Genomic DNA, 26,049 nt, shown 5'->3' with positions numbered 1-26,049 from the left:
TGATGATGATTTTAAAACTATTAACTCCTGCTGCCTGGCAAGCTCTGGCTTTCATCTGAGATTGTCATACGCAAAATTATTGCAACCTAGAAAACAGAAGAGATTTAAAGATGAAATAGTTCTGTGCCCTTTTCCATGCTTTTGTGCATAAGTATAAAAAATAGGGTGTCTGAAGAGAGAATATGCTACTGCTCTGGCAATTTTGTGATGTTTTCTTACTGCATGGGGGACAGAAAGGAGAAGAACATGATGCTAATGATAACACTGGTTTTAAGCTGGATTAAAACCTTTCTGATAAAATAATATAGGTAATGCATTGCAGGTTTTTAGAAAGTAATTATTTTAATTGTAATTGAGGTACAGAAAAGGTGATCTAAGTTGTGTTTTATTAAAAGAATGAGAGGAACCCCTACAGACACCCCAAATGCACTTTGCGCAGGGGTGTCATATAGGTGTACTGGACTGTTCTTATGAACCCCCTCACCTGTTGAGCTTTTAAAGGTGAAAGAAATCTGCACGTGTTACAGATTTAGCAAGCAGATTTGGCTTTAGTCTTGTGGTTTACAGACAGGTTTATGACATACACTTGTTCAGAAGGTCTCCTTCAACATCCTTCCGTGCTTCAAGTAGATTTGAAAATAACGATTAAGAGCTGTGGATTTGGTTTCTTCAGGCCTGTGTTTTAATTGTGCTGTTGCCAGCTCTTTATCTTCAAAGCTGTTCCTAAAATAGAATCTGCCATCCCTCCTAGGTTCAATGGAGGAGGAGGAAAAAAACTACTCTTACCCAATATTAAACCGGGACTACTTGCCAGAAAATTTAAGTATTCCAAATATAAAACATCCTCCAAAAGCCCCTTTGAAAAAGGATCTTGCTTTGAAGTTAGATCTCTTGTTCTGAATTCATTCACTCTTGCAATTCAAATCTTTTTTGAGGAACGAGTCCTGGAACGATTCAAAGGGCCAAATGCAGAAAATTTTCCTGTACTCCTAGGAGATAACTGGCTGTGGCAAAAAATTTGTTGTTTTTTGTTTGCTTGGTTTATTGCTATGTTGGAGTAATTTAAATCTAAAGAAGAAAGTGGATGCTTCTGTTTAACAGGCTTTAAAAGTTGTTTTACATGTTTTCGTTTAAGAGCATAGTTAAAATGTGACATGTATTTGTGATATTAAAGAAAAAATTCCTCTGAAGTATTGAGCTTCTGTTGCATAGCTTTGGGAAGTTTGACTGCCTAGACTTACACCAGGGCTTAGCAAGTAACTGTACCTCTGCTCAGGCCCAGCAATCTAAGTGTGTACTTTTTATCTTGTGATAAATGAGAGAGAATTTGACTTAGTTTATCCTGTGTCAAGAGTTTTTACACCAAGTTGAGTTATGTTACATTGCTGCGGGCTATTAGACAGTTCAGCTAATTTGCAGTATGTTGTTAAGCTGTGGCAATGTTACCACATTTGATTCCTTATTCTGCAAGCGAAGCACATGTGGCATTGCTTTCCTTTAGTAAAACCTACTTGGTTTTCTGTAAATATTTACCAGCTTTGAGTTAGTAGGATGTTATACAATGTCCTGAAAGCAATTTTGAGCATATTAGGTAAAATGCTGCACTAATGCCATTTGGATTGCTTTTGACACATGAGTCTGAATATTTAGGTTTAGGCCAGGTGTATCTTTGTGGCAGTACAGTGTGTTGTAGGGACGTGACGTGATCTGTGCTGAGGCACCTTCTTGCACTGGTACTCAAGTTTAGTCCCTACATTGCAAGAAATGACTCGATATTTCAGCGTCTTTTTTTTCTTTTCTCAGAAGTAATTGGCTGATGACACTTCAAGTATATTTTCATACATTGCGTTAGAAGAAGGCAAAGGAGTGAGGAGTTAAGAAATTTTTAATTTTCCATTAACTAAGGTTTATAATTTTTTTGTTTCTTGTTTTCTGTCACATTTGTGTGTTAGTGAAGAAGGTGAGGAAGAAAATTTTGGTTAGATCTTTTTAGTGATACTTGCTAACTTGGAATATAGAAGATCCATTATGATACCATCAAGTAAATTAGCTTCTGTCTTAAAATTATATAATCATTAATCATGACTTTTTTAATGTTCTTAAAGGTTTTTGAGGAAAAAACGCCTGTGTGGCTTTTTTAGTATAATACCCTGTATTAATGAATTTATTCAAATTATTTAGATGTTTGGTCTCTGGGTATTAGTCGTATTCAGTCTGTCTTAATTTTGCTTGAATGGCTCTCAAGTGAAATTTTTCATTTGGCTTTTAATCTTGTGATGAGATTTTTATTTGTATTCCTGCACAAGATAAAATTCTGAGGAATATATTAATTGTTTAATCAGAATTTCTTCCTTTTTGTAAAGAATATTAGCTGATGGCTTTCCACGCAGTTCTGTGCACAGTGCTGAGCTGTGTTCAGTGCTAACAATATATTGTTTTTAGTGGAGGAGTTGAAATTTTTTTAAGCATAAGGTAGAGCTAATAAATTAATCAGTTTGAGAGAACTTCTGATGCTTTTCTTGCTAATGTTCTTAACATTGCTGTTAAGAGGTATTTTTTATATATTTTTATGTATGTATTTTCTATGTTGTAGGCTCATGAAGAATCTGTTAAGATGGATAATTAAAAAAAAAAAAATAGAAAATACTTCAGCTATGCAACAGTTTGAGTTCCCAGTCTTCCTTTTCTTTCAGAAATTTTCATTAGGAGTGTTTGGTCTTTTAAATGTTACACTCTCAAACTTTTTATGGTGTGAATTGCAGTGTTCTTAACGATGACAGTGCACATTGGAAAGCTTGTGTGCTGGTGAAGAGAAAATGGATCATGCAGTTTAGAAATTTGGCTTTGGGGGTTCACTGTCTCCTGTCTTATATTTTGGCTCTGAGATTAGATTTTAAGTCTTCAGGATTGGACAGCAGCCTTAATTTTGTTTCACAATTTGTTTAATCCTGTAGGATTGATGCTGGTAAGAATTCATGTTAGTGAAATCACCAGCAATTAGTGAACACTGATATTGATGACTCTTCCTCAGCTGGCATATTCCTTCATTCTGTCGTTCTGCCAAGGCAATTTGGGAGCAGTTGGCATTTCTAGACACTGTAATATGTAGATGTAGTTAAATGTTGCTGCCATGCAATAGTCTTTTAGTTCTAGTGTTGAACTAATGATATATACATAAAATCAGTCGTGCAGTGGCCATTACATCTAGGATATTCTCTGAATGATGAAGTCTGGAACTTGAATGAGAAGGGTTTTAATTTAAGTGGGTCTGGCTGCTGTTCTTTCTGGATGTTTATTCAGTTACGGCAAAACTGATGAAAGCACTTGGCTAAGTTTTCTGTTCTCTCCCCCCCGCAAAGTCTTGCAGTGAGTTGTCAGATTGAAAGTACTTGTTTTTTAATGGAAGCGGAGTTGCTCATAGCTGAAAGAGCTTTATGCCTGGTAAAGTAGTCTATTTTCTGATGACACTGTTTTAGCCCAGTTTATTATTTTCATGTAACAGTGTTTTGTGTGTTCAATTGAGATGAAGCTAGTTGTTTGCAAAGTATGAAAAGATAATGTCCTTTAAAGTATATTAATTATTTTTACCTTTTAATCATTCCTTTCCTAATCGAGTAAGATAGGTTTATATGTTGAGGCAGTATATTTTGTTAGGTCAGCTAACTTTTAGTTCGGAACAATTTCTCAGCTTTTACTTAGATTTGTAACAGCTAAGCTAGGTTTGAACACCAGAAAAGTTAGAACAGCTTTTGAATGTGTTTGTATTAAAGCATGCTCCTTTCTCAGATATTTACAAGAAAATGGAGTACCGAACAATTTTTTTCCCTCCAAGTAGCAACTGTATGATTAATTGCAGTGTGGCATAGCATTGACTGAAAAGTCTGTAATGCTTACTGTTGCTAGAATATTTTGTCCATGTGGACCTACTATTTCCTATACTAAGCTATTAAAGGTCAGAGGCCAATTGTGTTTCCTTTCATCCAGTCATGGAATATAGAATCATAGAATGGTTTGGGTTGGAAGGGACCTTAAAGATCATCTTGTTCCAAAACCCCTGCCATGGGCAGGGACACCTTCCACTAGACCAGGTTGCTCAAAATCCCAGCCAACCTGGCCTTGAACACTTCCAGGGATGGGGCATCCACAAATTCTCTGGGCAACCCATTCCAGTGCCTCGCCACCCTCATAGTGAAGAACTTCTTCCTTACATCTAATCTAAATTTACCCTCTTCCAGTTTAAAGCCATTACCCCTTGTCCCATATCTACATGCCATTGTAAAAAGTCCCTTTTCAGCTTTCTTGTAGGCCCCTTTTAGGTACTGAAAGGCTGCAATAAGGTCTTCCCAGAGCCTTCTCTTCTCCAGGCTGAACAACCCCAATTCTCTCAGTCTGTCTTCATGGGAGAGGTGCTCCAAGCCCTCTGATCATATTTGTGGCCCTTCTCTGGACTCACTCAACAGGTCCATGTCCTTCTTATGTTGGGGACCCCAGAGCTGAATGCAGTACTCCAGGTGGGCTCTCATGAGAGAGGAGCAGAGGGGGAGAATCACCTCCCTCGACCTGCTGGTCACACTTCTTTTGATGCAGCCCAGGGTATGGCTGCAAATGCACATTGCCAGATCATGTTGAGCTTCTTGTCAATCAACACCCCCAAGTCCTTCTGCTCAGGGCTGCTCTAAACCCACTCATTGCCCAACCTGTATTTGTGCTTGCGATTGCCCTGACCCATGTGCAGGACCTTGCACTTGGCCTTGTTGAGCTTCATGAGGTTCACATGGGCCCACCTCTGAAGTCTGTCAAGGTCCCTCTGGATGGCATCCCTTCCCTCCAGTGTGTCGACCGCACCCCACACCTTGGTGTCATTGGGAAGCTTGCTGAGGTTGCACTCAATGTCACTGTCCATGTTGCCAATAAAGATGTTAAATAGTGCTGGTCCCAATACCAACCCCTGAGGAATGCCACTTGTCACTGTTCTCCAGTTGGACATCGAGTGTTGACCACAGTTCTGAGTGTGACCATCCAGCCAATTCCTTATCCACTGAGTGGTCCATCTGTCAAATCCATGTCTCTCTAATTTAGAGGCCAGGCTGTCATGCAGGGCAGTGTCACACGCTTTGCACAAGTCCAGGTGAATGACGTCAGTTGCTCTTCCTTTATCCACCAATGCTGTAACCCCATTGTAGAAGGCCACCAAATTTGTCAGGCATGATTTGCCCTTAGTGAAGCCATGTTGGCTGTCACCAATCGCCTCCTTATTTTCCATGTGTCTTAGCATAGTTTCCAGGAGGATCCACTCCATGATCTTGCCAGGCACAGAGGTGAGACTAACTGGCCTGTAGTTCCCCAGGTCTTCCTTTTTTCCCTTTTTAAAAATGGGGGTTATGTTTGTTTTCCCTTTTCCAATCAGTGGGAACTGCCCCGGACTGCCATGACTTCTCAAATATGATGGATAGTGGCTTAGCCACTTCATCCACCAGTTCCCTTAGGACCCGTGGATGCATCTCATCAGGTCCCATGGACCTGTGCACCTTCAGGTTCCTTAGATGGTCTTGAACCTGGTCTTCTCCTACAGTGGGTGGTTCTTCATTCTCCCAGTCCCTGCCTTTGCCTTCTGTGATTCAGGTGGTGTGGCTGGAGCACTTGCCAGTGAAGACTGAAGCAAAAAAGTCATTGAGTAGCCCAGCCTTCTGCATGTCCTGTGTAACTAGGTCTCCTGTTTACTTCTGGAGAGGGCCCACATTTTCCCTAGTCTTCCTTTTATAACCAATGTACCTATAGAAGCTTTTCTTGTTGTCCTTGACGTACATCCTCAGCCAGATTTAATTCTATCAGGGCTTTAGCTTTCCTAAGCTGATCCCTGGCTGCTCAGACAATTTCTCTGTATTCCTCCCAGGCTACCTGTCCTTGCTATTTATATATATATATTATTTAAATAAAAGCAAATACATGCTATGGGATGTTACTTTCCTTCTGGATAATAAACATTTTAGGGTTAGGGATTTAATTCTAATCTTGAGACCCAGAGTTATTCATCATTATTTTTGTCTCTGATTAAATAAGTTCCTGAAGAATAGGAGTTTAAATAAAAAGCCACATTTCACAAGCTTTGCATAAAATCTTAACAGTTGGTATTAATGTGAGGTCTTGATCTGCAGACACAGAAAATAAGTTATTATTCTTCTTGATCATGTATGTGGTGATAGCTCAGTCTGATTTTAGATTGACAGATAATAAACATAAACTGTTACTTTAATGATACATTATTTGTTTTCTTTTCAGGTATACCAATAACAGTGCCACCACCAGGTAAACTTGCTTAGAATTTTTTTTCACATTTGGTTAAGAAATGAAAACTTAACTGATGTGCAACTTATCAACTTCCTTTTAGTTACATAGATAAAAGTTCATAAATACAAAACTGTATGTGTAGATGTAGGCTCAGTTATTCTGACAGGTTGTTGAGTAGTGGACCTAATCAACCAGTTTCTTAGATGTGTGCTTCCTTCTTTTCTTTCCATTCCTTTTTTTCAGCTATGCAGAAAATAGTTGTGATTGTTGTTTATTAAGTATTGTTACATACTCAGGAATTTTCCTATGCTTCTAAATTATTGTATTTTGAAGAATGATAAGGTATTTGGGTTGAAGCATTGATAATATTATATGTTTAATACTCTACTTTTGTTAAGCTGGAAAGTAGTTCTCAGTCTTAAAAAATAAAGCTCATTTACACAGTGAGAAACAATTTTTGCGTTATACTCTCTGGAATTTGTTTGCCATTTTATGCTTAGCTTAGTTCTTTTATGTGTTTATGGTTTTTTGGTTTTTGTTTTTTTTTTTATCCCCCCCCCCCTCACCTAACTTATTATTACAGGCTTTCCACCACCACCTGGCGGTCCTCCACCTTCCCTCATACCCACAATAGAAAGGTGATTATCTGTTTGAAGTCTTATAAAGCAATATATCAGTATTCTGTAACTGAAATAATTAGTAAGGACTCTTACTCCACACAGTGTTTTATGGATTTTATCTGGGAGTGGGGAGATAGTTTCAGATTTTTACAGTATTTTTACAGAAGTGTTACTAGTCTCAGCTGTCTGACAGTATTCTTTTGAGTAGGTTACTTGACCACTTATTATTTTAGTTGAGTTATGACACTATATCAATGCCAAGACTTAGGAACAAAGTCAAGGTAATGATTGTTGAAGTATTCTTTAGTAGTCTGAAGGCTTATTTAAGTGAACCGTATACTTGTCAGCTACTGTATCCTTTTCTATAAATGCAAATGAACAATTTGGCTACAGATTCAAGCCCTCATAAGCTATAGGAAAAGCCAGAGTTCCATAGAATCCAAATTTTTATTTCTACTGTGTGTGTTCTAAGTGTTCAGCTTTAATAGGCCTAAGTATTTTTTCAATACCTTTTTTTATATACATGTTTATGTGTAAATATATTTTATTTATATTTTATATGTAAAAGGAAGAAAAAATAGTTGGCCAGCACAATCCTTGAAAAGTATTTATATTTTGGTAGAGGCCAAAACCAGGTCATATACAAAGCTCACTTCAGAAGATGGTGCAAGCCTCTTACCAGTCCTTTGGATTTCACTGAAGGAAGATGCACACATCTGTTCCTTTGAAATTGAAAATTCTATTAACATATACGCTACAGGATGATGATGGTAAATCTCTGAGAAAATCCTCATCTGATTTAATTCAGGAAAAACCCTAACTAGTTGCATTTGATGTGTATGAAAGTAAATTTATTATTTCATACTGACATTTGCTGTGAGTGCTGCTTCTAACTGTTAAGCAGCAGTCATTGCATTTACTTGTAGTGAATATTTATATAGTTTCTGAAATATGCTGTGCAAAAATCAAGTTTGTTGTGGAACCTAGGAGCTAAATCTCATACTTTTAAATGCTAAGGTGTTGCATTGGCCTTTCATTATCATTGGTTTTGTTTTTTTTTTAAGCTAACCCAAAACTTATTTCTTAATGTTAAAGTGCCTTCAAGAACAGAAATAACACTTAGGTTAAATACTGCAAAGATAATTCATTCAAGTTACATAGGAAGTGCTAAAAGTCATGAAAGAATTACATATATATGAATTATGCCTTGTGCACATATCATCCTTTTTAACCTTTCTGGTTTTTACCTACTTGAGTTGGCTACCACTGAAAGAAGTCAGCCTAGAAAATGTGTAGCTAATTTAATAGTTTATTTATAGAACTACACATTTGAAGTCCACCTGTTCTTAGATATGCTCACATACCTAGTTTTTAACAGAAAGAATGAGAATGGCTTCATTCATGAATGAACCACTTTCAAACAATTGGAGATTAAGTTCAGTATCTGTGCAGAAACATCTTATGATACAAGAAATATTTGAAATAGAAAATTCATTGAAAATACAAAAGAACAGCTTTGATCATATGGATTTTTTCTGTTTTAAATTTTAAGAAGAGAGAATTCTATTTTTACCTCCTGCAGTAAAACATGAAATATACATGTTCATAGACAGCTTCCTTAATTAGTAATGCTCAAAATGGAGGACTTAAATCCATTTATAACAAACACTTTGTTTTAGTCTGTATGGTGGTAAGAATTCAGGGGAACAATATTAAAAGTATATGTTTATTGATGGAGGTAGCTTTGATGGTAAAACGGGATTGTTACATGTATTTTCAACAGTGGACATTCTTCTGGCTATGATGGTCGTTCTGTTCGTGCATTTTCATATGGCAGTGGTGAGTAAGCTTGCTGGCTTTGAAAATTTTGACTAGTGCTGTATCAAATTGTTTGATATACTTACCAGAATTTTAGCTAAGAGACTAAACAGGCTCTTTCAGTAATTCATTATGAAAGTTCGTTGCCTATCATTGTGAACAGATACATGCTGTTGCAGATTTAACAGTTGTTGGTAAATACTATTGTTTTGCATACTTATTTTTATGCCAAGACCAACCATTGAGAAATCCTGAGTGATGTACCTCACCTTTGAAAAACTGTTTGTCTAAGATACTATAATCTTCAACTATCCTGTTGCAAAGTCAGTCTGGGGGATTTTTGGTTAACGTCATGGAAAAAATCTGAAGCTGAAAAACATCACTTTCTGGTTTTATAGTAAGAGCGAACCAAAATAGAGGTTTCATTCTGTGCAATTAAAAGGACATCCACAGAACTTACAGTGAGTTTAGAACTGTTACCTAGCACAGCTCTGCTTCTTGAGTTAAAAGAGTGATAGAAATACAAAGATGTCAGCTTCTTCCTGACCTAGTCCAAATTGGGAAGATAAACATAGAATGACAGAATGGTTTGGGTTGGAAGGGACTGTCAAAGATCATCTAGTCCAACCCCTCCCCACCATGGGCAGGGACATCTTCAACTAGATTAGGTTGCTCAAAGTCCTGTCCAACCTTACCTTTAACAGTTCCAATGATGGGGCATCCACAACTTCTCTGGGCTACCTGTTCCAGTGTCCCACCATCCTCTTCATAAAGAATTTCTTCCTATGTCCAGTCTAAACCTACCCTTTTTCAGTTTAAAACCATTGCCCCTTGTCCTGTCACTGCAGGCCCTGGTAAAAAGTCTCTCTCCTTCTTATAAGCTCCCTTTAAGTACTGAAAGGCAGCGATAAGGTCTCCCTAGAGCCTTCTCTTCTCCAGGCTCACCAAACTGAACAACCTAGTTGTTCCCGCTCTCTGATGATTGTGGCCCTCCTCTGGACCTGCTCCAACATGTCTTGTACTGGGGGCCTGAGAACTGGATGCAGTACCCCAGGTGGCATCTCACGAGAGCACACAGAGGGAGAATCACCTCCCTCAACCTGCTGACCATGCTTCTTTTGATGCAGCCCAGGATATGATTGGCTTTCTGGGCTGCAAACTCACATTGGTAGCTCATATTTAATTTTTTGTCCACCATTACCCCCAAGTCTTTCTCTACAGGGCTGCTCTCAATCAATTCATCACCCAGTCTGTATTGATGTTGACAATTGCCCCAACCCAGGTGCAGGACCTTGTGTGTTGCCAATCACTGCCTCTGCCTTCAGTGCACCTGCCATCCAGACCCATGCCTAGTGCCTTTTCTTCCTGCTTTTTCTGTTTCCTTGCTCTGTGTTCCTTTGGACCCTAGGTGCTGGGAGGAGAAATTGTAGGGAAAGTTCTGTCCCGTTCCAGTGATACATAATTCAGCACAGACCAAATGTCCAGATAATGTATCTCCCAAATGTTCATAAGTCTTTAGAGAAGATATACAGTGACATTTTTGAATGGCTTGTAATTTCTTGAAGTTGGAGCAGTTTGAAAGGATCCTCATCAGTTATCAAGTGTTTGCTTTCATGCATGGAAGCTTGTTATGTTTTCAAGAATTCTTGATGTGGGCAAACAGCTGCTTTATGCTAACTACTTTTTTAGCAATAATTGAACTGTGTTTGCTAAAGTTTTAGAAGAATGTAAAGCTGAGGCAGACAACTAAGATACCCAAGTGACTATTTTGCTGAAGCTTCAGTATCCAAAGCCATGCAGAATATCATAAGGAAAGCAGTCTTACAGTGATTAGTATGTATATTGCATCTAATATGTAGTCTCCAATTTAGAATGTTTTTCACCTTGGAATCTCTTTTGTTAGAATTTGCTATTCTGTCAAGTATTGTCAGGGACACAGGAATGTTTCCAAGTTTTATGTTGACCTTCAGAGGTGATGGCATGCTTATGTTGTTGCAGTACCAATATTTGAAAGATGACTGTCACTGTGATCATGCCAACATTGAATGTGAATTTACTCAGCAGGGTTAAAAAATTATGTTTGCCTTTGTATGGTTATGGAGACCAAGGAGCATAGTCTGCTCCAATCTTCCCAGTATAGCTGGCATCCCTGTTGTGGCAAAAGCTTTCATCTTTGCTGCACAAAGCAAATTGTCTGTCTCTAAGCTGTGCCTGTCATACGGATTTTTGGATCTGTAGAGGCTCAGTGGCATTTTATCGCTGCTGTTCATCCTGGCTAGCACCTTAGTCTCATAGTCTCTGTCTCACAACATGATTGCTGGTCAGTATTTTACCAGTGCTCACTGTGCATCAGAACTTAGGTAAACTGAGGGCTTAGGGTACAGATGATCATTTTAATTAAGAATCGCAAAGTATATTTATTTAATAGTTGCTTTGGATGATAGCACTGAATCTCCAACCCGTTGTCTTCTTTGCCAGTCTGTATGTTTCATGACTTTGTCAAAATTGCGGGGGAAGATGAGCATATGGAATACATGGCAAAGAATACCAATCTTGATTAAGGCTCTAGCCTTTCTTCTGCCTATTCAAATTGCTAATCTCATGCCTTGGTGTCTTTTCCATAGTGGTCAGGCATGTTACCCACTGCAAGCCCATTAGGAAGGTTGCATAGTAAAATAATTTTCTTAACTTGTAGCTTCAAGAATACTTATTTTGTCTTTGTGTTCTTCCACTGCATCAATGCAGTTTCTTCAATTTGCTGTTAAATCTTTACACAATTCAGTGCTACCTTTGCCATCAGATCTTTGAATTTTATTGATCTGTCAATATATGGCACTGTTTGGTCTGCCAGTGAAGCCATTTGTATGCTTGTTCGCTTTTTCCTCAAGCATTTCTCTGTTCTGTGCTCTACATGTTCTTTATATCTTATGAACTTGCAAGAAATTTAGTGTTACAGAAACAGTTTGAGAGTCAGTATTTTTTGAGGCACAAAGAAGGTGTATTAATAGTTTGCCTTAGACTGGGACACCATGCAGCTTTTAAATTTTTAAACCATCTCCAAAGCAGAACTTAAGTCTCCAAAACTATTGATTGTTCAAAGGTCCCTCTCTTCCTGTTTTAGAAATAAAATGAGAGTTAAACTTCGGAAGTGTCCTTCTTTTTGTAGAAGTTATTAGAATAATCCATGTAGAAATACTAAAAGTGACAAATTACTTCATTCTAAGTAGTAAACACAGAGCACCAATTCATATTAGAAAGTAAGCTTCTTGTGTGTTGTGAATAACTACTGGTGAAAATCTAGATACAGAAATGCGCAGAGTATCAAGTAACTGGTTTATCTCAGGTTATTGGGATGGAAATGACAGACTTTTGTCTGATGAGAATTACTGCAGATGTGAGGGAGTAACCAAAATTTATTGTAAAAGTTTATACTATCATTAATAATTGTTTTGTAATATACATTTAAAGTTAAACTTAAGTTTACACTTTAGATCAGAATATTCTGGCAACCAGTGACTCGTAGACCATACGTATATTGTTGACATAGTGGCAAGTCAAGGAAATTAACAGTCTTTAAAGTCCAGCTGGTTTTTTGCTATTTCTGGCTGCTTTCCTTAGAAGAATTTCAGGTTTTGGCAGTATAATGAACAACATACTATTGTATTAGGATATTTTTTTCTGTTAACTCCTCATTTTGTCTGTAGCCCTGAAGTGAAACAGTGTCAAGCATTTTGTTAGAGGCAAAACTTTGTATAAATGCTTTTTAAAAGAATTACAATGCTTTTCATTGCAAATGTATTTTAACAATGAAGTGTTTTTTCCTGCTCCACTGCCTGCTCAAAAGGTCTTTTGTATTCCTCCTTTGGACGCTTGGCAAACTGCTATCTTAAGCTTCTGCCAAAGCTTTCTGGGGTGGGCATACCCCAGACGTTGTAGGCAAGGTAGTCTGAACATAGCTGTCAGGAGGAGCCACTGGTTTTATAACTTGGCAGTATTAAATACAGCATCAATTACTCACTTTACATTGTTCAGTGGATATTTATGTTAATTATATATTAATGTCTCTTTGTGACACCATGAAGTCAAGTGAATATTGTTCTCATATTATAGATAATGAAGTGGAACTCAAAACAAACGATTTATTGAAGGCTATGTTATCATTGGCTAGCAAAGCAGATAAGCAGAAAGTGGGAAGTCCTCTGTACTGTAAGTCCACTAGAGAGTGCTGTTTCCAGTTAAATACTACAGCCCTTATTTTTCATTAACAGAATGCATTCATGGGGCTTCTGGAGAGGGAGGGCAGGACAGAACAATTGGGGTATTAAGAGTAGTAGTTATTTATTACATCGGAGTTAGCAGAAAGCAATGGAGAAGCATGTCCCTTCTCTCTTTCCATTGCTGATTACCTAAAAAAGTGGTTAGATGGTGTTGTGACTTCCTTCTTAACTTAAGCGTATCATCTTTTAGATTAAGAAAAAATGCTTAATTTTCTGAAACTATTATATTTTAGTGGTAATAGTGGCTGTGCTGAATATTCATTAGAAATGGTATCTTACAAAGCGTAAGTAGGAGCGTTATTTCTTCTCCCCAGAATGAACTTGTGGAATTTATTTCTAAAGCTGCTGTTACATCTGTAATCAGAAAAGTATGGCAAAGCACAGTAAATGTAAATTAGTGAATGAGAACTTTGTAACTCAAGTATTTTAAATACAATGATTTAAAAGACAAAACATAAAAATAGTAGCATCTAAATATAAAGATAGAAGCATCCTTTTTCTTTGTTTTTCTGAACTGTACTCTCAGAGCCACTGAGTTTCGAAGGTAGTTTTGTTTTCTGGTTGTTTTTGTTTTGTTGTTTCCCCCAAAACAAAGCCATTTGACCACGTAAAATCAGATTCTTTCAGCAAATCTTTGCACAATTTTTTTTTTTCCCAAAAGGATTTAGGCAGTCTTTGTGGTGTATATCCTGGTTCTGTACATCTTCATAACGAGTATTTAAATGAGTGCGAGAGGCCTTTATTAGCATCATGGAAAAAATGCAGAGTTTGCTCAGAATTAACTTCTGTGTGAAAGGGGAAGATTGAAAAATGTCATTGGAGGAGGCTGACAAATGTCTCTGTTTTCATGCATAAGTAGTATTACAGTTTTCATATGGTATGTGATTTTGTTCTTTCTAATACCCGCGTCTTTTTCTTTAGTCACCTTTCCGCACTTTGCAGGTCCTGCTCCTTCGTGGTCTAGTCTTATGGACACCAGCAAACAGTGGGATTACTATGCACGAAGAGAGAAGGATAGGGAACGTGAGAGAGAGCGATCCCGAGATCGGGATCGGGACCGGGACCGAGACAGAGATCGAGAACGTACCAGAGACAGGGAGAGGGACCGAGATCACAGTCCAACTCCAAGTGTATTCAACAGGTTAGTGAAATGTCTTAAGCATGCTGTAACTCTGCTCAAAACCCTGTGTCTGTGTTGTTAAATAGTGTACTTCAACATCAAAATCTAGTGTTCAGGTCTATATTCCAAAAAGCTAGAGGGTGTGGCTTCTTCCCCTTCCCCCTTTTCTCTTGGAAACTATAATTAAATTTCTAAATGTAGAACAGAACTGTAAAAACAACAGTATACATCCAAACTCGTCATAGTGCTTTACAGGTTAAAGGTGTGATTTAAGCCCTGTGTAGGAGTGAGATATCCAGCTCTCTTTGACATCAGTAGTTCTAGAAAAATCTATAGAAGTACTAAGTGAATCTTAGTTGGCAATTCAGTGGTAAGAGCAATGTGGTACAACATTTGACCTTAATGAATGGTGTTATTAGCTGCTAAAATGGTTAGTTTGGTCGTTAGCACTGGCTGGATAATAATCTGTCCTATCTTTTTTAAAACTATTATTTCAAGGTCAAGAACTTTTTTTCATTTTCAGGCAGATGACAAAAATAATGGCAGATAACTTTATTTGGCTTTCAACCCTCTAATTACTTTTAAAAAAAAAAAAAACAGAAAGAAAAAAGCTGCAACTGTTGTGTGGTTCACGTGCACAAGTACAAAGCATTCAATGTTGAGCTCACTATGACTCCATAGAGCAGAGGTCTATTGGCTTGCCAGATTTATCTAAACTTACTTTGCTCATTACTTGCTAAGTATTTTGGTGTAAACATCCTGATGCTTTTCTCAGTGTTTTTTGTTAAGTTTCAAGTTTTGTTGAATATATATATACATTAGCTATTAGGTGGATGGTTTTTACCAGTGGTGTTACTCTGTGGGGAATGAGAGCACCCGGAATCAACATTACTTCAGTTGAGAGATGATATTTTTTGCATGATGATTCTTAGCTGAACACCCAAACTGGGTGCAAGATAGGGGTTTTTCCGTGTATGCTGATGTGATGATGCTGTCTCCCATGTGCATGTGCTATGATTCCAGGGTCGGTTTCTGAGAAATCAAGATCAATCTAAACATCTGTTTCTCAGACAGCTTGATTGAAGGCCAGAAAGAAGCCTGGTCATTCAAGGGTGCTTGAAATGAACCTTAATAGCTTCCAGGCCTTGAGAAATGTCTGTGCTGCTGCCAGAGTTATCTGTAAAGGAGGGGGAAGAGCAGGCCTCAACTTTTTTATGTGACTAAATTATCCACCATCTGTAGCAAAGCTGTTGCCACATGGCTGTGTAAGAAAACAGGAGGCCCTTAACTAGTATAAGTTGGTTTGGGAGTCACAGAGAAGGTGAGAGAGGCTTAAGACAGAACATGCAGACATAGTGTTTTTTAAGAAGGTTTATTTTCAATTCTGTGCATTTAAGAAAATAAAATGAAATGAGCTATGAGGAAGAGAATGAGAACTATTTTAGAGAATGCAGATGCATTACTTAAATTTAAATTCCCTTTGTTTAAACTTTGTTCAGGCGACACTGTGGTGGGATTTGGAGTAAGCATCATCTTTAGCTTTTTACTGTTCAGCAATTACTGCTTTCAACATTTTTAGCAGTTCTTTTCCAGATAGGCTGTATTTGTGCTATAGTATTTCTTAAAATTGTAAGAAAATAGGAATTATTTTTATTCTATCAGTATAACCAAAATGTGGTTTAAAAAGGAGCCTTCAGCTGTCTTTATATTCTGTTCTACCTTTACCCTGCTATCCGCAGATGAAATTGTGCATTTTTACAATATGTGTCACTCTGTCCCCTTGAGAAGATGCAGTTCTTTTTGGATTGTTGTCTGTTCTGCAAATACTATGTTTTCTTTTTTTGTTTTGATCATTTCAAGTCAATTAGTTACCACTAAAAATGTAAACTTTGGAATTTGATTGATATCTTACCATTTTGTGGTTCTTCCTCAGCAATTTGAAAAACAAACCCAAAACCCAACAACTGTATTTCTAAGTCCTGGAACCCAATAATCCCATGCAGCAGAGCAGATGAGAGTCTGGCTAGCTAGAAGCAGCTTTACAGGAAAGGACTTGGTGTCCTGGTAGATAACAAATTGAATGGGCCTTGGCACTTCATGTGCAATAAAGGTCAAAACGCATTGAGCTGCATTAGAGTGTAGCCCGCAGGTGGAGAATGTTGTTATTCCCCTCTTATTTGGCACTTGATACAATGTGCAAAGTACTGTGCCCAGTTTTGGGACCCTCAATATGAAAAAGAAGACATTGGCAGACTGGAGAGTCCAGTGGAGGTCTGATAAGGTGGTTAGCAGGGCTAAGGGGATGGAGTTATTTAGCTTGAAAGGAGTAGGATGAGGAGGATTCTTTAAAGGCTATTTTCAACTACCTAATGGATGGTTATAGAGACGATAGAGCCGGGCTCTTTTTCAAGGTGCACAGAGAAAGGACAAGAGGCAATAGTTAAAAGTCACAGCAAGGGAAATTCTAGTTAGATACGGGGGGAGGGCAGGGAATAATCACAAAAAGAGTGATCAAGTGCTAAGACAGGTTACAGAGGGAGGTCGTGGAATCTCCAGCCTTGGAGATACTCAAAACTTGACTAAACAAGGCCCTGAGCAACCTGACCAGACTTCTGAGTTAGCCCTGTGTTGAGGAGGGGTTAGCCCAAGTGACATCCACAAAGTCCCTTCTAGCCTAAATCCTTCTGGTTTAATTACTGCCTCAGAAAGCCTGGTCACATTGTGCCTTTCTTTAGGACTTGGTAGGGATCTTCCAAACTATGGTTATGAAGACTTCATGTGTTATATAAGTAGTTACAGTAAGTTCATTTGTACTGGAAGTTTTGTTGTTAAATGATACTGGACACTGTATCTGGCTAGGATTTTCTTGGTAGAGAAATGATAAAATGAGCACGCCTTTTTAAGCTATGCTAATGTAGTATGAGTGGTGTTGGCTAACTATAGATTCTGCTCTCATCTTTTTTTAAAATTTTACTAAACCCTTAGAACTGCCCTTTTCATCAAATGAAAATATGAAAATACGTTCCTAAGTGAAGCCTTTAAATTCTTCTATAGACTGTAATATTTAGGGAGTTTTGCCAGCATTGTGGCAGGGCAGCACCCGTGGTAATCCAGGAGAGGAGTGGAAGTAGAGACAGTGTTGGTACTGGAGAGAAATTAATTTTAAAAGCAACCCAAATCATTGAGTATATTTTACTGTCAGTCTCTTTGCACCTAGCTTTTCCTTTCTTGAAGCTGATGTAAGGAAATAGATCAACTGTACCAAAATTTAATTTAATTTACCCAAATGGTATAATAGTCCAAAAGTGTGCTCATAAGTGTTGAGCATTACACACACTGATCTGAAAACATTACTAAAGTTTATGTAGGATTGTACTTCATTTGCAGCTAGATACAGGTTTAAGCTAACTGCTTGATAACTCCTGTATAAACTTAATGTGACACTGTTGTATTGTTTTTTCCTTCCATTTTTACTGAACAATCCCCTTTCAAAATTGTATTAACCACAGAAGTCTAGTGTGTAAGGTGAAGAGCTTTAATGTCCTTCTGGCATACATTGTGGATATTGTTTAGAAACCCAGAAGCTACATTAAGATTTGTCTGTCACTTATCTTGAGAGTGTGTAAGAATTTCTTTTAGCTTAGTGTTACTGTCCTGAAAATACCTTCTTTTTTAATCAGTGATGAAGAACGATACAGATACAGAGACTACGCCGAAAGAGGCTATGACCGCCATAGAACAAGTAGAGAGAAAGAAGACCGACACAGAGACAGGAGACACAGAGAGAAAGAAGAGACTAGACACAAGTCATCTCGAAGGTTTGATTTTTTTTTTTTTTTTTAATAGGATACGAAAGACTTGACCACTTTAAAAAAATAAAGTAAACTTTTAAAAGAACCCCAAACAAACTGGAGTTTGGTGGAAAGACTGTAAACAGATGTACTACTTTGGAACAAGTCTGCCATATAAAATGTGGACAGACAAAAAGCAATGTTGGCCCCGGGTAACTTCATATTGAATGATGTATGTGATAGTCTTAGCTAGTGAACAGAAATGAATTTGGGGAAAGAAGGGAAAAAATGGTGGGTCAGAAAGAGGTAGAGTGAAGCTGACATTCAGCAGCATTAACGTAAGAACTCAACAGTGATTCTTAGTAAGTAAAATAACCCTCGTGATCACTTGAGATAAAGGTTACGTCCAGGGAAGGGGGTCAACAAGAATGTTAAACCATTAAGGGATACCAGTAGGGACATGACATTACCAAAAGTATTGCTATTAGAATATGGGCTACAAATGTGAAAAATCATTCCAATTTCCTAACAAAAAGTACAGGATGGGTGGATATATGTACCGCTCCAAGAAGAATGCAGTTTGGTCCTGACTTCCAAATACTATATGGGTCAGAACAGGAGCAGGTGCCAGTTTCCAAATATGAATGCAAAGGCTCGGTTTTTGGTACTTTGTAATTAAATGGGGCCTGAAGTGTCACGAAATTTGTTTGACGTATTTTTTTTCTCTTTCTTTATTCAGTAACAGTAGACGTCGTCACGACAGTGAAGAAGGGGACAGCCACAGAAGGCACAAACACAAAAAATCCAAAAGAAGCAAAGAAGGAAAAGAAGCCAGCGGTGAACCTGCTCCTGAACAGGAAAACACTGAAGCTGCCCCTGTGGAATAGGCTTGTGTGATTTTTGCCTACTTGCATATATATTAGTGCCAGAAATAGATTACTATAAATCCTGTTATTTTTCTGGGTATTAAAATAATTTGCTCTTAATCTTGTTCTGTTAGTTTGAAATCAAAGATTACTTTGGGTTTTTTTTGAAAATAAGAGAATAAATTTTTCATGTTAAGATTCCTGGACTGACTTTGTCTTTTAAGAAACAATGAGAAAACATCTTGCAGCTAGAGGCTTATGCTCTTACAATATATAGGGCTTAAATTCTTTGTATTAAATTGTCTCCTTTTTTCATAAGCCAGTGGGAAGGTCATTCTTTTACTGACTTTAGAAACTGTGTGCATTCACTTTATTATATATCAACATCTGGAACAGTGTGGGATTAGTATAGCTTTTGGAGTTCATATTTGAAAAGGTCATCCCTTACTACGGGGACAGGCAGGAATTGCAAACTCTTCAAGAACCTTGTATGAAGGTGAAATGAAAAGAATTAGGGAAACTGGGAAAGGTGCTGATTGTTCTTAGTCTGATAGAATACTGAGTGTGGTGATCATACACTTGGTAATTATGTCTGGTTTGTGTGGGTGCGTAAGGGTGAATTAAGCTGGATAATCATCCCTGCTGCTTTTCAGTGGCTTAAGAGAAAGTTCATTTTAGTCTTTGTTCTACGGGAACAGCTGTCCTTAACGTGATGAAGATTAACAAACATATCCTCTTCCCATTGCTAGCTTGTGAGGAAAAAATAAGGCTTTGGAACATGGGTAATTTGCAGAGAAAGGCAAAGAACTATTTTAAGAAAAACATAAGACCATCATCACTTTCAGATTTACTCCGTCCAGAACCGTATCAAGTGTGATTGGCATGGCAGTCCTGCAAAAATTGTACTGCCCTGTCAGGGTGCTATTTAGAAGACTTACTTGATGGTATTAGCAGGGTGCAGTGTACTTCCTTAAAAACAATAATTCTATATAAAAATCCTAGAATTTAATAGTATTAATGAAGACATACCAGGGAAACTAGGTAATTTGGTTTTGGATGAAAATAATGTCTGTACAAGTACACAGTTACAGTTATTTTTAATTATTTTAGAAATTTAATTCACAGTTTACAGACTAACAAACAGTACTTGAAAGTCTTGAAAATAACCAGCTTCATGCTGACCATGAAAAGGTACACATAATCAAAGTGCTATTAATGTGTTGGATAAAAACCTTCACCTGATTTTTGCAACTAGAAAAATTGCAAGAAGTTTTTCAATAAGTTATTCAAGGATTTCTTTTTGTAAATCAAAATAAAGTGAATGAGGAGGAGCTGCTGCTCCTTAAATTTCATTATTATTATAATACATTAAATATATATATATTAAAAAAATCCCAAAACAAAAAAAACCTTAAGAACACAGGGAAGGAAAGACTTAAGTCTGTAGCTTAAATCACTCTGAAGTGATTTTCTGACAGGTGTTCCTGCTTTGCCTAAACTTGACTTTTCTTGACATGCAGGTTGAAATTTCACAAACCTTTTCTTTATAAACACATCCGTGGCCCCCCAAAAAAGCAAAGACTAATGGTCCTTTGTTTTTTTTTTTCTGTGTTAAATTACTTGTCATACTCTCCATGAAGCCTTGTTTTATAAAAAAGTGCCAGGCCAGGACACAATTGTGAGAGTAATTTTTCCTTTCAGTTCTTTGAGCATCCTTGCCAAGCAGGCATGCATCATTCCTGATGTGTTCCTGCCATTGACAGCAAGGAGGATGTCGCCGCATCTGAAAAACCAAAGGCAAATACAAGAGAACAATTGAACAAGGTGACTTCTTATTTAAATGTTTCCAAATGCTAAAGCATGTCCTTAAGCTGGGAGGAAGAGGTAGAAAGGAGTATTACTATTCCTTTTCTGGTTAACTACTGTTCACGAATAAGGGAATAAAGCAGGTGAAAATACTTCACTTGTTTTTAGACATATTTGAAAGAAAATAGGACATAGTTCTTTCAAATGGGACTGATCTGTGTTCTGAACAAACTGTTCTAAGACTTCTCAACTGATTTAAGTTTGCTCCATAATTCTGCATTTACTCTGTTAAATTGTATTGGTGTTTGCAGGGAAGCTGGTTGATTGGTTGGTTGGTTGGGGGTTTTTTGATCTGGGGATGTGGGAAAGCTGCTCTGTGCTGGCATGCTTTGTACTACCCCAGAGATCAAACTGACTTACCTTTATACTTACACAGTAGTGATTGCTAGACATCTGAAAACATTCTACTATGAAGGCAAATCTATTAAAGTTCAGGACACTTTATGTCCTGTTTCCTATATCTGTCAGAGTTAGTTCTGTATCAATGAGTCCTTTCTTCCCCTATGCTATCTTCATGAAAACTTTTTTTAAAAAAAACAACCCACAAATTAACTAGATGAAAGCCTTACTTAAATGCTACTTTTCATTATATAGTTATCATTACCTAATTCTGCCATCATTATATGCTGGTGTTCCCCCAACAATGGATTTGATAAAGAATGGTTTATTTCCAGTATGTTCTTCATAACCTCCTACGATGCTGAAGCCAAGACTTCCAGATGTATTTCTTCGTAATACAATTTCTTTGCAGCTGTACAAATACCTGAAACAAACCAGTCTAATTAAATGTCTTATGGTTAACTTCAGATTTTGATGAATCATTAATGATTAATCTGCCTTTTCATACACTCTTAGAGTGTTTTGAAGATGCAAAATAGCACCAAAGTTCCACTGTATTAGACACCTATACTTCCCTTCTGTTTTTGTAGTGCTGCTTTCTACAACCAGTTATCCTGAAAGTAAAATTACTAGGTAATCGTGGGGTTAAAATATTAAATAAGTTGTTTCATAGGGTAATAATTTATGCTAAATGATCTAGTTGAAAGTGATAAACACTTACTGAGACTGGATTTAATATTTGTAAGCTGCCATTCCAGAAACTGTATTTCACCTACCTTGTACTGTCCAGTGACTTGTTTTATCTTCCAGATAAGAGCCTGTATGTGACTAACTGTGTCAAAAGTGGTCAGGCATTTATTACTGTGGTGCAGGTCAAAGCTAAATAATTTCAAGACCAATGAGCCAGAATTAGAAAAATCACAGAGATGACACAAAGAAGAGTATCAGTGGAAGGAGGGATCCTGAGCTTTTCTTGTCAAGTAACACGGTAAGTCACAGCATAGAAGATGTGAGAAGCCTATCCCTGTCAGTCAGTGCTTTGGAGTACTGAGACTGCTGTCAAGAAGATAACTTGTCCTCACTATAATGATTAACACAAGTTTTTATGGTGAGAGACCTGAAATCTGCTTCTCCCTCCATTTGTCTTTTGAATGCATTTTATGATACTGTAAGTTATGCTGAGTCAAAGCTTAGCTGAAACAAGGAATAGGGGAAAGCAAGAGTAGTAAGGTTACTAGACTTACAGTTTGCCTATTGCTCTGAGTACATTAATTTCAATACCTGCTTTGTTTCTTTTTTTTAACCAAACAGGAAAGAACCAAATTAATTTCATTAGTTACAGAGCAACAGAAATTTCTGTCCTTAGTACTTAACCCACCACGTTAGCAGTGTACTCAGGAATGATTGAAGAGCCTGAAAATCCTTTTGCTATTCCATATCTGAAATTATAGGCTGGCCTACAGCAAGCAACTGTTACAAACTCTATTCAGAGACTCTTTAGGTTTCTAAGAAACAGCTGACACTTCTTCTGTAGAAGGATTAATAACTTTAAAGACCAATATGTCTAGCTTTTTAAAAATTCTGTTTGTCAAATAATGCTTTTGCTGTGTTTCACAGCAGGATTTTATGGTAATACTAGATTAGTCCCCCAGGACCTACAAATATTCACCTGCTGCCAGGATGGTAGGTATATAATATTTGCACAAGAATTCACTGGCTGCTAATGTAAGAAACAGGTGACATTTGCTTCTTTCCTCAGCAGCCAGGCATTATTACTTTACCATCTGTGGACTTCTTAAATGTGCAAAATCACTTAAACCCTCTATGTTTGATGGTACTTATCAAGGTCATGACCAAGCGATGCCAGGATTCAGCCGTTAGTGCTATTACCTAGTGTTGATTTTGGGGGCAGGGGTCTCTGCTGCCCGGTGCTATGCTCACTGCCTTAAGGAGGATGTTGCTGAAATTGAAAGGACATCAGCTAAATCCTAATACCATAGAAAAGAAATAGCCAAGCAGGTAAAGACATGAGAAGAAAACACAGCAAAGACAAACAAGGCTTACATGCATTCTGTACATACCATCTGTAAGGTTATCAGTTACACAGTCTCTGTCAGTCCAGAAAGCATAAATACGTATTTGCTGTCAAAGTGTATGCTAAATTTAAGTAAAATAGACACAGCATACTAGTCTAGTGTTAGGATTGTTCTCTCTGCCAGAGCAGAGGAAACACACGAGGAGCAAGGAGCAGCAGAGAGCAACTAGTCTGTCCTGACTCCAACCCCCTGCGCTGCCTTTTGCCTCACTGCAGGGATGGGGTGTAACCTGCTGTAACAAGGCAGCGGAGACCAGGAAGGCAGGAGGAGAAGTGCTGGAGTGAAGCTGAGTATGGGAAAAGGGGAGGAAAGGGGTCTTCCCCAAGTGTTTTTCACATGTTTGTCGTCTTTGGTTCCCAATACCCAAACTGGTAATTAAATGTTTTAACTTAATTCCCCAAGCCAAGTCTTTTGCACACAACAGTAACGGGTGAGTGATTTCCCTGTCTTTACTTTGACCCATGAGTTTTCTTGCTCTCGTTCTTCCTATGTTCTCTTGTCCTGCTGGGGGTGTTGAGCTGTGTGGGTGCTTGGTGCAGGCCAGGTCCAACCCATCACACTGGCCATAGCTAGAGATTGACTCTTGACAGAATAGGAGTGGCTAAGTGGTGTTTATCCCTTTAAATTAATGTTTCCTTATCTCAGTCCTAGAGGATAGAGGGTATAAACATGGCAGCGCACCATCCGTCAGCTATTTGTTAGTGCTGTCGGAAATGTGAAAAGGATGCTGGGAGGCAGGGTGCGCAAAGCTGAGCTACATATAAGGTGGGTACTGCCTGCTCCAAACAGTTTAGTACATAAGCAGAGATGCCTGCTCTGCCTGAGCAAAGAGCAGCCCAAAGGGAGTTAGTTCATTTGGGTCTGGTTACCGCTGTGTGGTAATAAAGACTAGCTAGAAAGCGCCACAGAGAGAAAATTAAGTAAGTACTTGCGTCATCCAAAGATGCTTAGTGTGAGTAGATTACTCCTCTGTGGTAACAAAAGCCCCAGTCGGTGTGTTTCGACCCAGTTAAACTGCCATAACCCAGCTAAACTGCAACCAGTCCAAGGAGAACCGTCTTGGAAGAGAGCAGCGCACAGTCTTCTGCCTCTATCTGTAAATATTCCAAAAGCTGAGGACAAGGAGTGATTTATGTGTGAAACTTGCCTCAGATTCAAGATTTGGGGATAAACAATGTCTAGACACAGGGTCCTATCATAAGAAATACTACAACTGAGCGTCAGTTACTGATGCACAAAGAATTTAAAAGTGCCTGTTTTCAAGTAGTGAAACGTACAATCCCCTGCCGCTTTTCGCAAAGCACGAGTATGCTCTGGGAATGAAAACCAGCCGAACTTCAGGAGCACTTCAGCAATAACAGGTATGAAAAGCATGACTCCCTCCCTCTGCCCTGTTACAGTAGCCAAGTAGCAGTGGAATACAGTAATATTTGAGAATTGCTCCCATCAGAGCCCTACAGCCTGGATGGAGTTAATTTGGGGGAGTTTCTGTCCTAATTCCGTGTGTTATGTCCAGTTCTACCCCTGGTTTGCAGAATGACTTTGGCCACCTCCTGTCTTTCTCATCTCACTTTGCAGATGAAGGAAAGCACTTGTGTGAAGTACTAATGTTTGAAAATGTTATGACAGGATGATCTATAAAGTATTTTTAAGTGCTAGCTGGGGGAAGGAAATGTGAGGAGAGCAGAGAAAGGAGGGCAGGAAAACAAGCAGTAGAAGAAACATCACGGGGCTGGGGAAATGCTTTTCACCAGCTGCTCCACATTATTTCCTTTGTGCATGCTTCACAACAACATTTCCCTCCAAAAAATAAAGAAGACCTGTCTTCCTCAACAATAAACAATTAAATTAGCTACCCTGAAATAAGTCTTCAGGCGGGAATGCTTAAGGTCCTGCATCACTGTTTCCTCCCGACGCCCAGCCTGCAGCCCCTCCGCTCACATGCGGGCCAAGTTCTGACAGACGTCAGATGCACATGTGCATCCTATTTTATAACTGCTACATATTGGATTGTACTACAGAAAGAACAGAGGAGTTGTTTATGTATTATCAAGCCATATAAAAGTGACCAAAGCCAAATCTAAGCTCTCACAAGGAAAGGGCTGAAATTTAAGTAAGATACACAAATGTTAAATTGTGAAAGATGGCTTTTCCAAGGCTTTGAGCTTTGGTGTGAGAAGTCAGATAACCTGTCTGATTCTGCTGCTACTGACTTGAACTAGAAAAATGGTATAGTTCCCTAACTCTCAATATTTGTGTCTCTTGTCTGTGCCCATCTCTGTAACAACTATGCAGTCCCTGGGAAGAATTAGGTGTTTATAGTACACCGGCCTCAAAAGCGAGGAAGGTACTTTTAATGATGTAACTATTATTAACATTAGCCTGTTTTCTACTTTATCAGTCATGGGCAGAGGTCTGTAGACATCCTCTAGCGTTTAGCTCAACTCAGCACATTTTATGAGACCATCCTTGACAGGATTTTCATCAAAACTCCATGGTTTTGGAACACAGAAGGAAAGACTCTCTTCGCCCCTCAGTTTCCTAAGCCTGAGCATCCCACTCTAAGTCGCAATGTCAAGCTGCGTCTGCACTCCCTGTCTCGCTTGCTGTGAACAGATACTTGGCACTGCACTGCTATGGCTTGTCTAGAGCCACATCTTCCTGTTCTCAGCAGAATTTAAAGAATCCACCATCCAGCCGCCCAGTGCCTGTTCCTGGCCTACCAGTTTTACTGACTTTCCTATTTGTTCAGTTTTTCTTATGTAGGTGTGCCCCACCCTACCTGTCTTCCCAATTACTTTGCATGATCCTGTATAATCATGATTTTGACATTTCTACTTTTCCATCACCTGTACCAAATGTTCTCGGACTCACGTATCTTGGAGCAGTCCCTCTTATAAATGGTTTTAATTAGGGTAGGTGAATCTTCACCGTCTTGTCCTGTAGTTGCACATGAGGCACCTTTGCC

At 38.3% G+C, this 26,049-nt stretch overlaps 2 protein-coding genes across 19 annotated transcripts in view; one reads left to right on the top strand and one right to left on the bottom strand.

Moving 5' to 3' along the window:
- FIP1L1 (factor interacting with PAPOLA and CPSF1) overlaps positions 1-18,978 on the top strand; it is a 44,425-nt gene extending 25,447 nt beyond the window's left edge. For 4 of the 9 annotated variants that reach the window (XM_069790218.1, XM_069790239.1, XM_069790208.1 and 1 more), the window contains 7 exons: positions 6,280-6,306; positions 6,872-6,926; positions 8,692-8,747; positions 12,837-12,932; positions 13,925-14,144; positions 17,804-17,941; positions 18,654-18,978. In XM_069790218.1, the coding sequence (XP_069646319.1) occupies positions 6,280-6,306; positions 6,872-6,926; positions 8,692-8,747; positions 12,837-12,932; positions 13,925-14,144; positions 17,804-17,941; positions 18,654-18,801 (740 nt within the window). In that variant the 3' untranslated portion in view covers positions 18,802-18,978. The remainder of the gene's footprint in view (positions 1-6,279; positions 6,307-6,871; positions 6,927-8,691; positions 8,748-12,836; positions 12,933-13,924; positions 14,145-17,803; positions 17,942-18,653) is intronic. The other 5 variants (XM_069790248.1, XM_069790275.1, XM_069790266.1 and 2 more) reach the window with 3 other exon arrangements.
- Positions 18,979-19,615: 637 nt separating this feature from the next.
- LNX1 (ligand of numb-protein X 1) overlaps positions 19,616-26,049 on the bottom strand; it is a 139,868-nt gene continuing 133,434 nt past the window's right edge. For all 10 annotated transcript variants that reach the window (XM_069790147.1, XM_069790138.1, XM_069790129.1 and 7 more), the window contains 2 exons: positions 21,251-21,409; positions 19,616-20,563 (listed from right to left, as the gene is read on the bottom strand). In XM_069790147.1, the coding sequence (XP_069646248.1) occupies positions 20,428-20,563; positions 21,251-21,409 (295 nt within the window). In that variant the 3' untranslated portion in view covers positions 19,616-20,427. The remainder of the gene's footprint in view (positions 20,564-21,250; positions 21,410-26,049) is intronic.

Source organism: Haliaeetus albicilla, chromosome 1 (assembly GCF_947461875.1).
Source record: "Haliaeetus albicilla chromosome 1, bHalAlb1.1, whole genome shotgun sequence".
Lineage (NCBI taxonomy): Eukaryota > Metazoa > Chordata > Aves > Accipitriformes > Accipitridae > Haliaeetus > Haliaeetus albicilla.
Note: the sequence above shows the minus strand (reverse complement) of the source record. Positions and strands in the feature narration are given on the sequence as shown.